Source organism: Mesoplodon densirostris, chromosome 3 (genome assembly GCF_025265405.1).
Source record: "Mesoplodon densirostris isolate mMesDen1 chromosome 3, mMesDen1 primary haplotype, whole genome shotgun sequence".
NCBI classification, from domain to species: Eukaryota; Metazoa; Chordata; class Mammalia; order Artiodactyla; family Ziphiidae; genus Mesoplodon; species Mesoplodon densirostris.
The window spans coordinates 161,668,763-161,689,266 of NC_082663.1; the positions used below are offsets into that span (position 1 = coordinate 161,668,763).

General features: G+C 41.9%; 1 protein-coding gene across 1 annotated transcript in view; it reads right to left on the reverse strand.

The window, feature by feature from the left end:
* Nucleotides 1-1,387: 1,387 nt before the first annotated feature.
* Nucleotides 1,388-20,504, reverse strand: part of ATP6V0E1 (ATPase H+ transporting V0 subunit e1) — a 35,804-nt gene continuing 16,687 nt past the window's right edge. Inside the window, exons 3-4 of the mRNA XM_060092527.1 lie at nt 10,317-10,446; nt 1,388-1,876 (exon numbers count right to left, since the gene is read on the reverse strand). Coding sequence (XP_059948510.1) covers nt 10,353-10,446 — 94 coding nt within the window. The 3' untranslated portion in view covers nt 1,388-1,876; nt 10,317-10,352. The remainder of the gene's footprint in view (nt 1,877-10,316; nt 10,447-20,504) is intronic.

Here is a 20,504-nt window from a genome sequence, read left to right on the forward strand (position 1 = left end):
CACTCAAGGGAAGCACCACACTAGGGACGACATGAGGCTCGGCTTCAAACCCATGGTGGTCTGCTGGGAAGCAGTCCAGGGTGGGAGTTGGAAAGGTTTCAGACTGACCGCCAGTGATGATGGGCAGTAGGGCCTGACTTGAAGAATCTGGGTACACAGCTGCACTCAAGTCACGCTCCCCTGACCGCGGTCAGGACTCAAAGACTGTGGCATCCTTTCATGTACCCACAGTAACCACCAGCATCGCTTTCTTAGATGACAAATAACGATTAAGGATCAAGTAAGTTGCTCCGATGAGAGACAGCTTGATCATCCACAAAGGCCTAATTCTTCCCTCCCACCCGAGCCCCAGAGCTGGCTCCTGGCCAGTGGAACTCTGAGAGAGGCAGGGTGCAAGGAAGAAGTGCTCTAGAGTAGAAATTAGAAAACACGGATCCTACTCCCCCATCTGCCTCTGACCAGCTATGTAAACTGGGCAAGTAACTCTCCCTGTCTGGGCTGAGATTCCTCATCTATAAAATGATGGGGTTATTAGCATGTAATACTATGGTCCCTCAACATCAAATCTTCAGTGTTTTCTGGATTCCATGAAATTAGCTAAAGAGGCCGGTTTGCTGGAAATGTAAAGTACAGAGTTGCCTCTCAGGAAAAACTTTAAGTTCAAAATGAAAGCAAAGAAGGAAAAGAAAGAAATGAAAGCAGGAGAGTCATGTCAACTTGAAACTCTCTTTGGTCATAAGAATAGCAAAGCAATGAGTTCAGATAGTTTGGGAGGAATAGAAAAGTACAAACTGCAAAACAGGAAACCCATTCTTGGCTGGCTGTCAAAGAGCCATGAGCTGGTGAAAATTTAGATCCATTTTCATTTTAAATTTCTTAAAACTAATAAAGCCCCCAAGTTAGTGAATCATTGAGATGCCTGCTACCGAAACACAGAATTATTGTTCCCGTCCCAGGCTTTTTAACCACTTGATTTTTCAGTCCTATTTCTGATAGTGAGGTGGTACAAGGAACTGCTGGTTCCGGCTTGTCCCTGTGGCTGGCACCAGCCCTCTACCTGCTTAGCAGCATGACCACGTGTTTATGGTCAATGGTCAAACGGGGCCTTGAATTATAAACCTCCCCAAATAGCATTCCAGCTCTTGAATTTGCAGGGACCCAATTTCTACATCTTTGATTCCTCCAGTGGCTACAGTAAGCACTCAGGTGTTTACCAGATGATTAAGAACAGTACTTACCAGACTCCTCAGGTATCTCAAACTACATAGCCAGGTTAATCCATCCAAGCTACGTTTGGACTACAAAATCATTTTTCAGAAAGCCATTATCCAGAGACAGAAGAGCTTACAGAAATGAGTTTAACAAACACCAAAACCAGATTTCCATAGAGAGCAGAAAAATAATTTATTCCAAAGGAGGGCAGAAATAAGAAACTCATCCTGAAAATATACTTTGGTATAATTCTGGTGGGACAGATTTTCCCTCTGAACATGTTCTTCTACTGACTGCCCCACTGGAGTCTTACTGTCATGTAATAGTTTTTAAACACTTCGCTGATTCTCATGTTGTGAGCAGGCAGGAGCCATCTTCAAATCCACAGTTTCCCAGGAGAGAGTAATGTTATTTCTTAGAAGAACAGCACTTTCTATCTCCGAACAGTACATAAACATTTTATAGAGGCAACACAGTTTAGATTCAATAGGCACATCATTCATCAAAGTGTAAAAAAGGTGACAGGAAAAAATACTGCATTGTAGAATAAGATATTCAAATGTGGTGGGAACGTTTAAGGCAGCTGACAGCCAAAGTGGGCGAGTCAAGGAAGGTGGTCTGGGTATGGAGGTGATTTTGCATCTAGAGGAGTTCTCTTCGGGACCTGCAAAACAAAACTGTTCCAGTAACTGGGCCTTTCCACCAACCTCAGGAGGGCAAAAGGGTAACACCAAGAAAGTCAACCAGGCCAATAATTTTAAATACACAGAGGCTCCCTAAATGAAAGTGGGCTCAGTTAACGTGCAAGTTCAGGCAGGTTTTGCAGGGCTGTGACAATAAGTCCAGTTACCAAGGACAATGCTAAACTGAGGATCCCAAGTCCCGGTTTGACCGTGTCATAGAAAGCAGGAAGAGTGGAGCTGACTAAGACCCGTTGCACCGGGACCTGACAAGTTCCCTTGGGCTTCAAGAATCTGTATTTGTACTTCCGCTCCCACAGGCGGGCAAGCTGGTCCCTGCGTCAGACTCCTAAAGAGCAGGCTCCTTGCTACTTGAGATGGCTCACCGTTCTGGCCACCCCAAGTATAGGTGGCAAATGAGGATTTCTTCTAGAAGCTTAAAGCTGCAACACCACCTTTGCAGAGCTGGCAAACATTTAAAATAGGTATCTTCACACATCAGACTGCTAACAGCGGTCACAAAACTCCTTCACGCAAAGCTTATTGTATAACGTCTTTATAAGTAAAGCCATATGTGCTACTTTTGAAGTTAAAGAGAAAAGATAAAGAGAAAATAAAAGTTAAATAGTGTCTTTAAGAGGTGATTTCCATACAAGCCTCGAGTTAGTGGATAAGAAAACAAGCTGGTTGTGGCCCACCATTTTCCAGGGTGTTAAGGGAGGTGCAGGCGGAGTGAGGGGCTAGTTAAGTAGGGATGAGGCACGGCTGCAGCAGGCAGGTCTGGAAGGCTGGAGGTCGCAAAGCCCACAGGGAGACCACACAGGCCCTTGCAATTTCCCAAGCCAGTGGGCACACACCCTGGAGAATCCCCAGTGCCGGGTGATTAAATGGCGGGTTTCCCAAGGCTCCGGGGCCAAGGTGCCCAGAAGCAGACATGAGACTGCTTGCTGGTAGCTCTTACTGGAGCAAGCTGGGTAGGCCAGCCGCCCTCCATGGTGGAATGCACCAGACTGCCGGGGACCCACTAGGGCAGGACAGTGCAAACAGTCAACTGAAGATGTAATTTGAGGACCATTTTTTACCACGTACTAAGGAAAATAACCGTAGCAGGCTAGGTAGGGGCAATGACCAGGGCTACCGGTTTCTTCCATGGCTTCATGAAACCTTTCCTCTAATCTCACGATCATTTTCTCTTCTCTTCCTTAGGCCAGCAGAACAGCCCTCTGCACAGACCTGAGTTCCAGGCAGATTATTAATTTACTTGAGAATATGTGAAGCAGTGAATCCAAATGTTTTGTGTGTGAAGTTCCTATGAAGAGCATATGGTCAGGGGACTTGCCTGCTGGCGCAGTGGTTAAGAATCCGCCTGCTAATGCAAGGGACACAGGTTTGAGCCCTGGTCCAGTTAGATCCCACAAGTCACGGAGCAACTAAGCCCGTGCGCCACAACTACTGAGCCTGCACTCTAGAGTCCGCACGCCACAACTACTGAAGCCTGCTCACTCTAGGGCCCGCGTGCTGCAACTACTGAGCCCACCTGCTGCAACTGCTGAAGCCTGTGCACCTAGAGCCCACGCTCCACAACACGAGAGGCGACCGCAATGAGAAGCCCGCAAACTGCATTGAAGAGTAGCCCCTGCTAGTCGCAACTAGAGAAAGCCTGCGCGCAGCAATGAAGACCCAACGCAGCCAAAAATAATAAATTAATTAATTTAAAAAAAAGAGCATATGGGGGCTTCCCTGGTGGTGCAGTGGTTGGGAGTCTGCCTGCCGATGCAGGGGACACGGGTTCGAGCCCTGGTCCGGGAAGGTCCCACATGCCGCGGAGCAACTGGGCCCGTGAGCCACAACTACTGAGCCTGCGCGTCTGGAGCCTGTGCTCTGCAACAAGAGAGGCCGCAACAGTGAGAGGCCCGCGCACCGCGATGAAGAGTGGCCCCTGCTCGCTGCAACTAGAGAAAGCCCTCGCACAGAAATGAAGACCCAACACAGCCAAAAATAAATTAAATAAATAAACAAATAAATAAATTTATTTTAAAAAAAAGAGCATATGGTCAGACTTCCTCACTGTTTAGGCCTTTCTGGATGAATGAACAATCACAGAAGGGGAAAACAGGTCTTCACTTTTGGAAAACCACACAGAAAGAGGGAATAATCTTCCCTCAAGCTCAGTGATATCAGTTTAAGATTAATGTGAACGAGCATAATGCTCTATGGCATAGACTTGTGGTTTGATTCTGGAGTGAATTAAAGAAGCACATATATATTCTAATCATCTCTCTGATATGAAATAGCCATTCTGGGGTGGAGGTGGGGAACTCAACCAAAGGGTCCATGTTCTCATTTTGTAAAATAAAGGAATCACAAGGCTACTTTCAGATAAAACTGAGAATGAAGACAACATAAAAATATTAAGGCTAGAATCAAGAAATCTGTTCAGGGAAGGATGATGAGTGAATATATATATTTTTTAAACAAAAAAGAAGAGGTCTCATTTTTATCTTTATTTTTTCGTTTCAGATAACTTCGTAAAATAATTCCTTCTTTACTCTCATGGTAAGGTATGTATTTACTGTAGAAAATTAACTACAAGAGGTATTTAAGCAACCTATAAAGGCCTGAGTGTTTCACAATTCAAGGCAAAAACAGCAGAGCTAAATACATTTAGGAAAGAAGAGATCTCTGGGAAGCCAAGTGGCCAGGAAAGGAAGTGCAAAAGGATTTGCAAGCTGGACACTCAGAGAAAACATCAGAAAGAATTAAGAGAGAATGGGCGAGTGGAGACAAGAAACCAGAATGTTCGCTGAATAGTGTGTTTACTAACCTGCCTTCTACATTAATGACTGCGGTAGGGTAGTGAGGCAGGAAAAGCTAAGTAAAGCTAATTAGGTCAAGAGCATGAAAATGGTATGGCTGGAACCAGTAGGTCACGGAAGAAAGTTGTGCAGAGAGCAGCGAAGGTGGTTGGAAGGCAAACTAGGCAGGCCTTGACCACCAAGTTAGGAAGTGGGACAGAATCTGCGGACTAGTCATTCTTATCTTTTGTGGCTCATGGGACCTTTGGTGACCCTGACAAGCTGTGCTGACAACACGTTACATACAGCATTCCAAGCGGCACGTACCCATTAAAATCAGGGACCTTGGGTTTAAGAAAAAGCCCTGCTGTAGCCCACGGAGAGCTACTCAAAGTTTCTGGGGCAAGCAGGATGTGTTTCAGGAAGTACTATGTCAGGAAGATAAACAGGGTGGTGGTTTGTAGATACCTTGAGTGTAGAGGCCGGCAGACGTGATGAGGAGCCACTGCAGTAATTCAGAGCCACAGTGACTGGGTCAGATAGTAGGGTCCCCAACAGAGGAACAGAGTAGAGAGGCAGACACAAGTGATATAACAGGCTCAACTGGATTCAAGGAAGAGGAGAAAAGAAGCGATCGAATGGGTTCTAGGTGACAGGGAAAACTGTGACAGGCTTTTTAACCATAAAACACCTTCCACTGTTTTAACTTTTCACAAGTATGGCTTAATTCCAACCTCTCAACAGATCACAAACCCCTTCAGAGTCCACAGCCTCCTCTGAAATCCCCACTCAGTACTATGTACCTCGTGACGCTCAAATATTTTTGGAATGCATAGAAAAACAGCTTCCTCAGGGCAGAGGCCTAATTACCAATAGTCTATTCCTCTCCGGTCCAGACTTTGAATAAAATAGAATGCCAGCCCTTTTAGGACTGCGGTAAACCATATAGGCTTATCTCAACTTATCACCATGATGCGGTTAACCAACTAACTTACAGAACACTGGTCTGAAGCCATTCCAAGGAGATTCTGTACAAGCATCACACCCCCAAAGCTGCAGGAAAATGGAACATTGGAAAAACAGCAACCTTGATGTGATAGTTCCATAAGCATCTCAGGAATCGAGGCTCTAGAGGCAGCTAAGGTTGGCAGAGGGCAGAGATGGTGTGAACATAGTTCTTCGAAGTATTGGGTAAGATTTCCAGCCAGTAAACATAATGTGCTATAACTCAGCCTATCAACATATGAAAGAAAATCACGGCAATTAAAGTGTTTAGAGTAGCAAAGGACCGGCTAGCTGTTTAACCGTGTTGTTCAGGATCAATTCAATTTCATCTGTATAGAATTATTGTCTGAAAGCTTTCACGACTGCTCCTCATTTTTCTCTGCTGAATGCCATGCCTGGCTTACACCTCCTACTTTCCAAATCTGGCCTCTTAAAGAATCACGTACAGAATTGAACACTTTTCCTTACCAGCTGAGGACAGGCCTAAATCTGGTTTCTGCACTCCTTTATCATCCCACAGTTGTGTAAAAGTTCAAAGTTCTAAAGGGAATTTAGCTCATTCTTTGAATTTTACCACCAAGAAAAGTGAGGTCCTGTCTTAAGAGTTCTGTTTATGGGCTTCCCTGGTGGTGCAGTGGTTAAGAATCCGCCTGCCAATGCAGGGGACATGGGTTCGAGCCCTGGTCCGGGAAGATCCCACATGCTACGGAGCAACTACACCCGTGTGCCACAACTACTGAGCCTGTGCTCTAGAGCCCGCGAGCCACAACTACTGAAGCCTGCGCGCCTAGAGCCCGTGCTCCGCAACAAGAGAAGCCACCACAATGAGAAGCCCGTGCACCACAATGAAGAGTAGCCCCTACTCGCCACAACTAGAGAAAAGCCCACGCGCAGCAACGAAGACCCTACACAGCCAAAAATAAATAAATAAATAAATAATTTTTTTTTTTTAAAAAGAGAGTTCTGTTTGCTCCAATGTTAGGATTAGATTAGATTAGATCTCCTGATGTGATAACTCCATAGGACTAGAGGTACAGTACTACCACAATCACTATCTCAAACATGGAATCAATGTGACATGATGCTCATAACTAGGGCTGCCTGACTGTGCTCTATTTCCTGCCATTCTGCTTTTAAAGGAACAACCGTTAACATAAGGGTTTCAAGCAGTCCTAGTTTGTGCTGTGGACCAGAGTGCAAACATTAGGAATTCATCATTTAGGTTACAGACAACGTGAAACTGAAAAGAATGGGCAAATGACACCAGATCCACACACACAGTGTTATTCACTGTGGGCCCCATTTACTTATGGTAAGAGATGGAAATGAGGCTCAGAGAAGGTAAGTGAAAGGCAATGCTAGAATGAAGATCTCACTCTGAGAGGCCTGAGGTTCTCAGCTTTAAACCCCAATCAATACCACCACCTAACATTCACTATAGTTAAGAGGAAGGACAGAAAACAGAACTTGATGGGGAAAAAAGGTGGGGGGGGTTTATATATATATATAAATCAGATTTTTAAAAAATATCTATATAAAAGGGAATCAAAACCCCTTTAGGCAGACAGAACTCTAAGGGAAAAAGAAGGCTGCCTACCTATCAGGCTGGCAAAAATCCAGGCTGTGAGGAAATAGAAATTCACATACATTGTTGGTAGAAATGCAAAAATAGTACAATCCCTATAGAAGGGCATGTAGTAATACCTGGAAAAAGTATTATACCTTTAACACAGAGATTCTATTTTCAAGGACTCTAATCTAAAGAAAACTGGTAAAAATACAAAATGTCATACACACAGGATGGCACTGTGGCTTTATCAATAATAACAAAAGACTGGAAATAATGCAAAAGGATATCAATGGCTATAAAAAGAATTAAGGAAGATCTCTATACACTGATAGGATATATTGTTCAGTGAAAAAGAGCAAGGTACAGAATAGCATATGTAATATGATATCTCTTCTGTAACAGCTGTGTGTGTCAGGGCAGGATGGATACACACACACACACACACACACACACACACACACACTAAGTATTTGCTTATCTCTGCACAATGAAACACTGGAAGGATATAGACTTCTATGAATATATCTTACTTAAAATTTTGACTCTGGAAATGTTTTACATATTCCAAAAAATGTAGCCAAAAAAAGAAAAAATTACTATAAATTGAACACAAAATAAATCATTTTAATCTAACTGTATAACAAATTGATAACCACCAGAGGAAACAATTTCAAGTGACCACAGAAAACAGCATGTTGTTCTTTATTTGTTCTAAGAACAAATAAAGCAGCAAAGAAATCCTAAACTGCATTCAATAACCTTATAGTTAGTAGTTACATTGGTGTAATTTTGAAACTATTTTATATATATTATATGATAATCAAATTAAGTAATTAAGTTACTGTCTTTAGGAGCCAAGATTTGCAGCATATGTGAATGATATTCAAGTATAAAACTGAAGAAGTCAAATAAAAACCCTGAAATGTTAAATCTGAATTAGAAATACTGACATGAACCCGTGATTTTTTTTTCTTTTTAAAAATCCATACTTCCTGGCTTTGTCCACTGTAAAGGCTTAGAAGCAACAACACCCCAACAGAAATGAATGCACCTAGCAATCAGATCATGGTTTATAAATACCACTTCCACTGAAAGAAAAACAGGGCCAACTGGGCTTGAGGACTGACTAGTGAACCAGGGAATCCTTTCAGTGGGAAATTTATTAGAGGAACAGCTGATTCCAAGTCAAGAAACATACAAGAGAGGTCTGGGACACCCTGATGTTGCCAGAAAGAATACTATCAGAGACTAATATCAAAGGGACATAGAAGCCAGTCTAGACAGGTGCCCACAGGGCCAAAGAAAGAACAACTGAATATAAAAAGGATAATAAACATTTAATTGATTAAAATTGAAAAGGAAAGAAAACCTCATTGAATACCCCAGAAGTAACTTGGGCACCAAGTTACTCACTTTGAAAACTAAAAGAGGGACTTCCCTGGTGGCACAGTAGTTAAGAGTCCGCCTGCCAATGCAGGGGACACGGGTTCAAGCCCCGGTCTGGGAAGATCCCACATGCCGTGGAGCAACTAAGCCCATGCGCCACAACTACTGAGCCCATGTGCCAGAACTACTGAAGCCCACATGCTCTAGGGCCCATGCTCTGCAACAAGAGAAGACATCGCAACAAGAAGCCCGCACATCGCAACGAAGAGTAGCCCCTGCTAGCCGCAACTAGAGAAAGCCCACATGCAGCAACAAAGATCCAACGCAGCCAAATTAAAGTAAAAAAGAAAGAAAAGAAAATTAAAAGAAAAAGATTAAGTGTGTATCCCACCTTTCTTACATGATCTACATTTCAAGGTTAGTAAATAACTCTAGTTGATAAGGAAAAGTTCATTCTTAAAAAATTTATTTGTTTGTTTGTTTATTTATTTATTTATTTATTTATGGCTGTGTTGGGTCTTTGTTGCTACGTGCGGGCTTTCTCTAGTTGTGGTGAGCAGGGGCTTCTCTTCATTGTGGTGTGCGGGCTTCTCATTGTGATGGCTACTCTTGTTGCAGAGCACGGGCTCTAGGCATGAGGGCTTCAGTAGTTGTGGCACATGGGCTCAGTAGTTGTGGCACGCAGGCTCTAGAGCACAGGTTCAGTAGTTGTGGCGCCAAGGGCTTAGCTGCTCTGTGGCATGTGGGATCTTCCCAGACCAGGGCTGGAACCCATGTCCCTTGCATTGGCAGGAGGATTCTTAACCACTGCGCCACCAGGGAAGTCCAGGAAAAGTTCATTTTTATAGAAATATTTCACCTAATCAAATATGGAAGTAATAACAAAAACTAGAAAATCACCATTTTTGCAATTTCTACTGCAATGCTTCATTCAGGCTAAGATCATCAGTGGATAAAATCACTGGATAAAGGTTGACAGAGGCCTTTACACCTGGAGGGACCAGAACCCACTGATCACCTTGGCATCTCTAACGACCAGCCAGCCAGACATCACGTCTCTCCTGACAGAAGGCAATGTGAAGTTCACAGAACCACTGAAATACCCTTGCCAAAAAAGCTGAACTTGAATCTAGTCAAACATTTAGCACTAACCTCCAGTTAACATAGTAATGGAGACTGAAGAACCAATGAAATGACAGGCTTTCTGACTCTTGGCCGGTGAATAACTCACTCCACTACACCACTCCTTACTTCCCTGATCCTCAGAAGCAAACGAAACCTGCAATTTTGAGACCAATTTTCAAAAAGCATCTGTCTCTCTCTGTCCAAAGCATTCACAGATGCCCTTCATCTAAAATCTGTCAGCCACGTAAAGTTGCTAAATCTCAAAATACCAAGTACAAATAGTCACATTCCTGATCTGTGTCTGAAAGACCACATGCAAACATAATTTATTTAACTGGCTGGGTAAGAATACATTTAAAAGAATCTTATGGATAAATCCTTTGGTAAAAGTGAATGGCCTAAGTTCCAAATCTATTTCTGCAATTCAGATTGTGTTTGCTTTCAGCAGCCTGCCCTTGCCAAGTGTTAAAATGAGGAAAAGTCCAGGTAAACTCTAGCTGACCAATTGACAACACTGATGTGAAAGGTCAAGGGCATAGTCACCTCAATGACTGAGCACTGGCGAGCAGGTCTTCTTACTCAAGGCCAATGATGCTTGAGGTACCAGATGGTTTCATTTTTCAACTGCGGTCCAAAGAGAGGGTTGAGTTGGGCCAGAATTGCAATCAGCCAACTAAAAAAATAACGGGGGAGGAAGGACAACAGAGAGTGGTGAAATCATGTTGGAACGGGACCATTTTACATTAGGATGAGAAAAGTGCTTTAGTAGAATTTAAATCTATTCTGTTCAGACCAAACCTTCAATACACTTAAAGTTCATAAAGTACATTGTGCTAATGGAAGCATGTCTTGTAAGAAAAGCCTTCACAGAACACACCCTCCCTTCCTTTGATACATTATTGACAAAGCAGTGAGGCTTCATCATAGTATGTCTCTTTTCTCTCTTTCTTAATTCCCTTTCCAAGTAGTCAAGATTTCCTGAATTCATATGATATCGTCACCTCAGAGTGTTTTTGCCTAATCTCAGCTTATCATCATCACAACTTCTGGGCTCAGGAAAAATCAGTTTACTTTACTTTATCCATTCTCCAAATGCTAAGACCCACAACCAAAATGACACATCCATTTTTACTGGTATAGTCAAGGTTAAATTTCAGCCCACTGTCTCCCAATTAGACTATATCACTTGAGCACCCCTTCTCTCATCACCATCACCACTAAAACGTGTTACATATCTTTTGGGCAGTAGTGGAGCTGAACCAAATGGGCATCTAACTCCCCCTGCTTCCTTCAGATCTAAGTAACAAGGTATTCCTCTGTATCACAGACCGATTATGGAGGAAGTATGATGGTGTTACATATTTACCTCAGGGTTGGAAGTGCAAAACAGCACATAGCCAAAATTGTCTTTAAAGTTTTCTTCTACTGTTCACAAAGTTCTGAATAAATGGTTTTGTATCTGATATAGGAATTCATATACTCAGTGAAGTTTGAGAATCACTGAACTAAGACCAAAGCAAAGAACAAAAAGAAAGACAGTAAAAGATTTGCAAATCATGTATCTGATAAGGGGCTAATATCCAAAATATACAAAGTACTCGTACGACTCAACAGAAAGACAGCAAATAAACAGCTGGCTATTCAAACCATTCCATGTTTTACTTTATTAAACAAATATTTAATGAGCACCTGCTGGGCTCCAGGCCCCAGCAATACAAAGGAGAAAATGAAATGCTACTGCCCTCACAAAGCTTAACGGAACGTAACGTCAGGAAGGAAATAAAGTGAGGCGAAGGAACACAGCACGATGGAGGTGGTACTCCTTTGATGGGGTGGTCAGGAAGGCCTTTCCAAGAAGGTACTGCTGCAGGCGAGCACAGAATGAAGCAGAACACACAGTGCCTTTAATTCCTATTCAAAATACATGAGTTTTTGTTTAAATTAGAAATTAGAATTGCTCTCGTCTGGGGGGAGGGGGTCTGGTAAACAGGCCCAGACTCCAACCACTACTGATCTTGGAGGATGGATTTTAGCATCATAATCTGATACCGCTGTCCTCTCTGCATGGGATACAGGGACCTGCTTTCTAAGGGAAAGGAGCTATCCTGCCTCAGCTATCCTGTAGTCTCCTTCTACAATTTTAGGACTTTAAATTCCCCTAGAAGAGGGGAGCCAGCCAAACACACCATTGTCTGGCTGGATCTCTTTTCTTCCATTTGCTGTAATTTTTAGAACTCTTCCAATAAAAGGATCAAAAAGCTGATTCTGATCAGCAATGATCAGACTGCTAGAGAATCTACCAGCGCCAGCAGCTTCACCTACAGAAACAATGTCCCCGCCCTCCCCACCCCAGCCCAACAGAAGGTGGTTCTGTGACAGGAAACGTGACACCTGAGGACATCCAGCCAAGACAGCTATCTCAAGCTGACTCACTTTATAAACAAAAAATTCAGATGAGACTCTCTGATCCGTCCTTAGAACTACAATATTTGACGCAAACAAAATACCCATACTTGTAGTTGAGGTTTAACATCTACCTGAAAAAAAGAAAGAGGAGGGTAGCACAGGCAGACACACTGAAGAGCTGTGACTGCAGTGAACAGTAATGGTGCAGAGCTGAGAGTCATGGAAAATTCCACACAGACCCAGGACTTTCCCGATCCCAGCAGGCAATGGAAGCAGACAGTACAAACAGTCGTCCGTCCTTTCAGGACAGACTGAAATACTGGCCAGTGCTTAGAAATGCTGAATAAAAAATACGTTAGAGCCTTGCCTCTGTCGCCTCTCTTTACCAAAAATGTATGATACTGAATAAAAACACCATCTCCCAGTACTTTGTACGATGTGGGATAGCGATGCTTCTGAATTCTGACTTCACATTATAATCACCCAGGGAGCTTTAAAAAAAAAAAAAATGATGGTCTACTTCACAAATGATCTTTCTTTTAATTCTCCCACAACATGGTTAAGGAAATTGAGGCAGAAAGAGGTGAAATGATTCGCCTGTGGTCACAACACTGATTAGGTGGTAGCAGCTCCTGAACCCAAAACCAGGTCAGACTTATGTTCTTACAGAAGTTACCTTCTGTACAAAAGTTACCTTCTGAAATAGTTTAACTGACAACAGTTCAGAAGGCATCAACCAGTTTAGCTAAATCTAAACTGTCTGGGAGTTAAGGAAACAAAGAATCCATCTGCTAACTATAGATGAAGCCCATCAGGAGCCTTTGGTACCTGAGGTAAAGAAGAAATATCCAGAAGCAAGAACAAAGTCCACTCTGCTTGCTCAGATCAGTATTCGGAAACTTTTTTGAATTTAATTTTACGCACTATTTTTAATGTTTCAAATCAAGTAAAACATCTTACTTAAAACAACAGCAAACCAAAGTTCAAGAAAATTCCTTGGGAAACAGCCCAGGTCAGTTCATTTGAAATTTCCTGGAGGAAATTCCCCCCTCTAACCAGATGAGCTCTGTGTCTGCCCTTCTGATTACTGCCTGACTTCAGATTTTTCTTTAAAGCTGATAAACACAGTGGGGAGAACTGGAAGGAGAAGAAAAAAAAAAAAAATCCACTCTGAATTGATGGAAGTGGGTGGAGAAAGAGATCATATTCCAATGAATCTGTTACTTCACGTGTCCAAGAAAATAGAACTAAATGTACTCTTCATATTTGCCCAAACTGTTCCACATGTCTCCACAACCTGAAGTCCAGCCCAATAACTAACCTTCTGAGCTTATTCCAACTACCAAGGCGGCTATGGCACGGTAACATCTTTCAGAGAACTGAAGAGCTGGAATGCACCAGAGGTCAAGTTCACCGTCCTCATTTTAACAGCAAAGAAACTATGTCCTAGGGAGCTTAATACTCCCACAGCGAATCAGGGATAGAGCTGGAAAGGGAACCCAGGACTTCTGAGTCCCGTGATACCAGACTGCTTCCATGGGGTATTAAGGATGAAACAGATCAGGCAGCCTAGGAGTTCCTCTTTTATTCCATGTTCATTTACCAATGCCATGCTCCATCGTCAGGCCCTAAGGATGCCCAGAGGAATCAGCTGAGGGGCCAACCCCCCAACCCTGCCCCCAGGGGCTCATGAGCTTGTGAGAGACAAACCAAGGGTGGGGGCAGAGTATGCTCTGGAAGAGAGAGGCAGAGGGTACTTCATCTACAAACACTCCTGGCCACTTATCTTGAGCTCAGCTCTTGATTATTAGAATTCTTCAAGCACAAAATACGTCCTCCCCACAGAAAAGGCTATATACTGAGCTTTCTCAAATCCTGCTTTGTTCTTTTGTTCCACATTCAGATATGAGAACAGAGAACAGAGGCATGGTTACTTCGCAGTGATGTACAGGTCAAGCGGATAACTGCTCAGCTTCCCTGCTGGAATAGGGAAGTCCAGCTAGGACTTCTCTTCTGATCTGCTGTCCCTCCAGCGAGGGCCATGATAGGAGTAACCTCTATCACCTCCTTAAGAAACAGCAGAGAAGTGACTTGCCCTGTCTCTACCGAGATGACCTCTGTCAAATATCCTTAGCCCAATCCAATGACGCAAATTCTTTCAAGGGCAGCAGTGTTATTATACACTATTAGAAAATATGGGATTCAGTATTAGACAGGGTTGGATTTTAATTTTAACTACATCAAATATTAGTGGAGTGACTCCAAGCAAGTGAGCTTACAACCCCGAGCCTCAGTTTCCCCTTTTGTAAAATGAAGATAATAATCCCTGCCTCAAGATATTAAGAATTAAAGGAGGGACATCCCTGGTGGTCCAGCGGTTAAGACTCCGCACTCCCAATGCAGGGGGCCTGGGTTTGATCCCTGGTCAGGGAACTAGATCCCGCATGCTGCAACTAACATCCCATATGCGGCAACGAAGATCCCGCGTGCCACAACTAAGACCTGGCACAGCCAAATAAGTAAGTAAATATAAAAAAAACAAAAAGGGCTTCCCTGGTGGCGCAGTGGTTAAGAATCTGCCTGCCAATGCAAGGGACACGAGTTCGAGCCCTGGTCCAGTTAGATCCCACATGCCGCGGAGCAACTAAGCCTGTGCGCCACAACTACTGAGCCTGTGTGCCACAACTACTGAAGCCTGTGCACCTAGAGCCCATGCTCTGCAACAAGAGAAGCCACCACAATGAGAATCCCACGCACCGCAACAAAGAATAGCCCCACTCGCCACAACTAGAGAAAGCCCAGGCACAGCAACAAAGACCCAACGCAGCCAAAAATAAATAAATAAATTTATATTAAAAAAAAAGAATTAAAGGAATAATATATGAAAGTGCTCCGTGTAGTAGCTGACAAATAGGTGTTCAATAAATATACTTATTCCTTCTCTTTCTCTGTGAGACAGCTAAAAATGCATTCAAGCCACAGAATGAAATACAACCTATTTTACTTTACAAAGGAGTTTCTCATGCTGCACTGAGTCATGCTCATCTCCACCTCCTCTCCCGCACCCACCTGCTCTGCAGTAGGCAGAATTCTAAGATGTTGCCCAAAATTCCCATCCCCTTGCGTACACACCCTGTATAAACAGGGGATGGTGGATATGTAGGGACAGTCACTGCTGTGATTAGATTATAAGATACAGCTGGCTTGACAGAGAAAGACAAATACTGTATATCATGTGAAATTTAAAAAATAAAACAAACTAGTGAATATAACAAAATAGAAACAGACTCACAGATATAGAGAACAAACTAGTGGTTACCAATGGGGAGAGGAAGGGGGGAGGGGCAATATAAGGGTAGGGAGTTAAGAGATACAAACTATTATGTACAAAATTAGCTACAAGGATGTACTATACAACACAGGGAATACAGCCAATATTTTATAATAACTATAAATGGAATATAACCTTTAAACATTGTGAATCACCATGTTGTACACCTGAAACTTATATAATATTATACATCAACTATACCTAAAAAAAAAAAAAAAGATACAGCTGGCTTTAAGGGAAATTTCTATCAACAGATGTATGGATAAAGAAGATGTGCACATGCACGCGCACACACACACACACACAAATGGAATATTACTCTGCCATAAAAGAGAATGAAATAATGCCATTTGCAGCAATATGGATGGACCTAGAGATTACTATACAAAGTAAGTCAGACGGAGAAAGACAAATATCATATGATATCACTCATATGTGGAATCTTAAAAAAATGATACAAAGGAACTTATTTATAAAACAAAAACAGATTCACAGACATAGAAAACAAACTTATGGTTACCATAGGGAGAAGGGGAGGGATAAATTAGGAGCTTGAGGTTAACAGATACACACTACTATATATGAAATAGATAACCAGCAAAGACCTACTGTACAGTACAGGGAACTATATTCAATGTCCTGTAATAACCTATAATGGAAAAAAATCTGAAAAAGTATATATATGTGTGTGTATATATATATGTATATGTATAACTGAATCACTTTGCTGTACACATGAAACACTGTAAAGCAACTATACTTCAATTAAAAAAAAAAAAGAAAGAGAAATTACCTTGAGTGAGCATGACCTAATCAGGTGAGCTCCTAAAAGGGACAGGACTCTTCCTGATGAAGGACATTTGGAGTGCGTGAATCACGTATTAATTCATTGCCAACCATCTTGCAACGCACCCTTTAACATGTGCTCTGTAATAAAAAACTGAATCCCTTTTTCTCCTTTAAAGTGAGCACGATGTTAAGCTTTCTCAGCAGAGGTAGCTGGAGGGACACAGCATGGGCTAGAAGTTGGGGGAGTGGGTATGAGGACATTTGGTGGAATCTGCACAGGCTCTGGCCCAGAACACGGTTGCTCTTTGATCTAGAGACTTGGCCTGGAAATAACCTTTCTGCAGCCCTCTCGACATGAAAACCAGAGCCCCTGCTTGGCCTACATGCTTTGAAGTCCTCCTGCTCACACTGGCACAAGAATTCCCACTACACACCCAGGCCACTGATCTCTCCAGCCTGCTCTGCTACCTGCACTCAGAGGGTGGCCAACTGCTTGCCCAGCAACTCCAGACCAACTCCAGCCTGGCCAAACTAATGAACTTCTCTGCTATCTGGTCGGCTGAACTACACCTTCTCCAACAAGGTCTGAATTCTTTCCAAGTTTGTCCTTGCTTGGGTACTCTCCCTGAGCCCTAGGGTACCATATGGAGTTTCCTTCTATCTTATAGTTACTCTTCTGCCATAGTGAATAATTACATTAAACTTCCTGTGTTTAACCTACTGTGTGGTTGCTACCTCCTTATTGGACCCAGACAGCTACAGGATGAGGAGGATTTGACACAAAGGAAGATTCTCTCTTGCTAGCTTTGAAGATGAAGGAGCTACATGGCAAGGAATGTGAGTGTCATCTAGGAGCTGAGAGCAGCCCCCAACTAATACCCAAGCCAAGGAAATGGGACCTCAGTCCTACAACCACAAGGAGCTTAATTCTGCCATAGCCATGGGAGTTTGGAAGAGGACCCTAAGCTCCAGATGAGAAGGCATAAACTTACTTTCCATTAACCTGATGCTAACTGTATCTCTGCTATGGCCCTTTCACTACTACAATACAAAAATAGGAATATGCCCTATTTTTGCCAGCTCTAAAGTTGAATTATCTTTTCCTTTCTTTTCTCCATACTTTCTATACTAGGCCTTTCAGTTCAAATTCTCTTATCTGCCAAATTATAAATGAAAAGATTATATGGTCAGAGTAAGAAAAATAAACCTTTTAATATAGTAGATAATAATATGCTGGGCCAGGTACCTAGATTTCCTTTCCACTATTAACAATCAAGACATCCAAATATTTTACATGAATACATGAGAGAAATGTAAGCAAGTCTCAGACCAAAAAACTAAGTGAAGGCAAGTACCCAGAGAGGAAAATTAAGTGACTACAGGTTGCGTTCCATACTTTGAGAGCATACACTAAACCAGATTAACTTCAGCTTTTATTTTCAGACATCACAGGGCATGAAAAACAGTAGACAAAGCCCAGGGCCCATTGAAGGTAGAAAGTCTAATGAAAGTTTCACCCACACACCCCAAAAAAGCTAAGACCCCAAAGGATTCTGTCTCAAGATAAGGAAAAAAATCAAACAACCCCCTTAAGTGGAATGCTAGGAAAATCAACTGTCTCAAATACAAACACCAAGAAGGAAGGAGAAAAACACTGCCACTGAGAACTGGTCTTCATGAAGGCTTGCCAACTACATGGTTTTAAAAAAGAACATACCAAGAATTTTACTTAATTTAATGCCACACTCGTGATGGCCTTAGGCGCCTGGCAGAAGCAATGTAAATACTTTCTGGAAGAGCCCACCCTCATAACAGGCCCCAAAGAAGTCATACATATAAAACTATAAGGAAAACAGAGAATTCCCTGGTGGTCCAGTGGTTAGGACTCTGCACTTTCATTGCCGAGGGCCCAGGTTCAATTCCTGGTAAGGGAACTAAGATCCTGCAAGCCGTGTGGCACAGTCAAAAGAAAAAACCCAAAAAAACACTATGGGGAAAATGGACAGATGGCAGTCAAATATAACTAAATGCATATGGAAACAAGACACCATGAGTGAGAGATAGAAAAGAGCAGACACAAACCTAAAGGGACTTCAGAAAATGGAATTATCAGATATGCACTAAAAATAAACTGTCTACTATGTTTTAAGAAATAAGATTCACTTAAAACACGTGCAGGGAGAAAGAAAGAAGGAGGAAAGGGAGGGAGAGGGGGAAGGAGGGGATAGGGAGGGAGGGAAAACAAAACTATAAAAGCAGCAAAAAGAACTCCTATAGAAATGAAAAATATAATACCTGAAAATAAAAAAAGTCAACAGGTAAAGTTCTGGTTCTGGTAATAGCAGAGTAGCTTGTATCAGACTCATTCTATAGATGGCAATTATAAACTCTGAACAAAATATGAAAAACAACTAACTGATGGTACTAAAGAGTGTCCAAAGCAGGTAGAGACTAGAAGGGATTCAATCCTTGAAAGAAGGAAGGAAGCTTTATACAGCATTTCCCCCGAGGACACTGTCCAGTCCGTGTGAAGCTCAAGCAAAACCCTGCAGTCTTATTGGCTTGAGGTATCAACAGATGAAGTTCAGAGCTGCGAGAGCAGTTAGAAATTAAGAGGGGAAACCACACAAAAAGATGTGTCACAAAGGGGAGCCCCAAAACCTGTGTATAAATTCCCCTTAACTCCTTGGCTCATCCCTGAACCATGAATGCAAATGCCAAGGAGTGGTGGAAAACACCCAGAAGGCCGAAAAAACAGAGCAGAGATTTCCACTGCTGCGTACAACAGCAAAAGAGGGAGTCTGAAGTTAGAGGGGCTTTGGTAAACACCTCAGACTTTCCACTGAAACCTCAGAAGGGCCACATCTTAATGGAGAACTCACTCTAAGGGCAAAAACTGAAATAGATCCGCCCAACAAAGTGTAAAACCAACCCTCCACAGGTTTAAGGTGATCAATTAATAATTTAACTGTTTGTTAGAAAAAATTTAACGTTTTTCAGAGGAACAAAGTAGAATCCAGAATGTCTATCATCTACAATATCTAGCATTTAGTAAAAAACACACATGCAAAAAACCCAAGAAATGTAATCAACAATCAAGGACAAAGGAATCAACAGAAGCTGAGTCCAAAATGACACAGATGATGCAGTTAAAAGGTAATGTCTCTAAAGTAGGTGTGGTCTGCAAATGGCTATGTACTAGAGGGCAAGGAGCTGGAGTTCTGAGGAAAATCAAGGCCCAGAAAAGCAAAGAAATCCTCCTCCTTCCTATGTTAGCTCATGTAATAAAGGTGTTTATTGATCTAAAACAAACTCAAAACAAAACAGCATTATAAGTATGTTTAAGGACTTAAAAGAAAAATTGGCTATAAAGAATGAACAGATTGGGAATCTCAGAAAATAAGTTAAAACTTTAAAAAAGAACCAAATGGAAATTCTAGAACTAAAAAGTATAACATATGAATTGAAAAATATTTGGATGGGTTTACCAGAAGATTGGAGATGATAGAAATAGTGAACCTGATGAGAAAAACAGAACCTATCCAATCTGAAGAAAAGGGAAAAAATATTGGAAAAAAAATCCAAACAGTCTAACATAGGTGGAACTGTAGTCTCAGAAGGAGAATGAATAGAGCAAAAAGAAAAAAAAGTAGACTATAGGCTGAAATTTTCTCAAATTTGGTGGAAAACATTAACTTAAAGATCCAATAGCTCAGCAAACCCAATCAGAATATATCAAAGAAAACCACACCTATGCACATCACAGTAAAACTATGCTGAAAAGCAAAGATAAAGTGAAAATCTTGATAACATCCAGAAGACAAAGAATGCATAAAGAACAATTATTCAAATTACAGCCGAGTCCTCAACAGAAACAATGGAGGCCAGAAGATAATGGAAGAGCACCTTTAAAGTTGTCTGAAAGAAAGAAAAAAAAAATCTTGTCAGCCCAGAAAAAAATCCTTCAAAAATGAAAGTGAAATAAAGACATTTTCAGATAAACAAAACTGAGGGAATTTGTAGTCAGACCTATCCTGTAACAAATACTAAAGGACATTCTTCAGGCTGGAAACTCCAATCCACAAAAAGAAATGGCAAATTTTAAAAATGATAAGTATGTGGGCAAATACAAAAGATTTTTTTCTCTTAATTTCTTTATAAGACATATGATTCTTTAAAAATTGTAGCACTGTAGTATGGGTTTT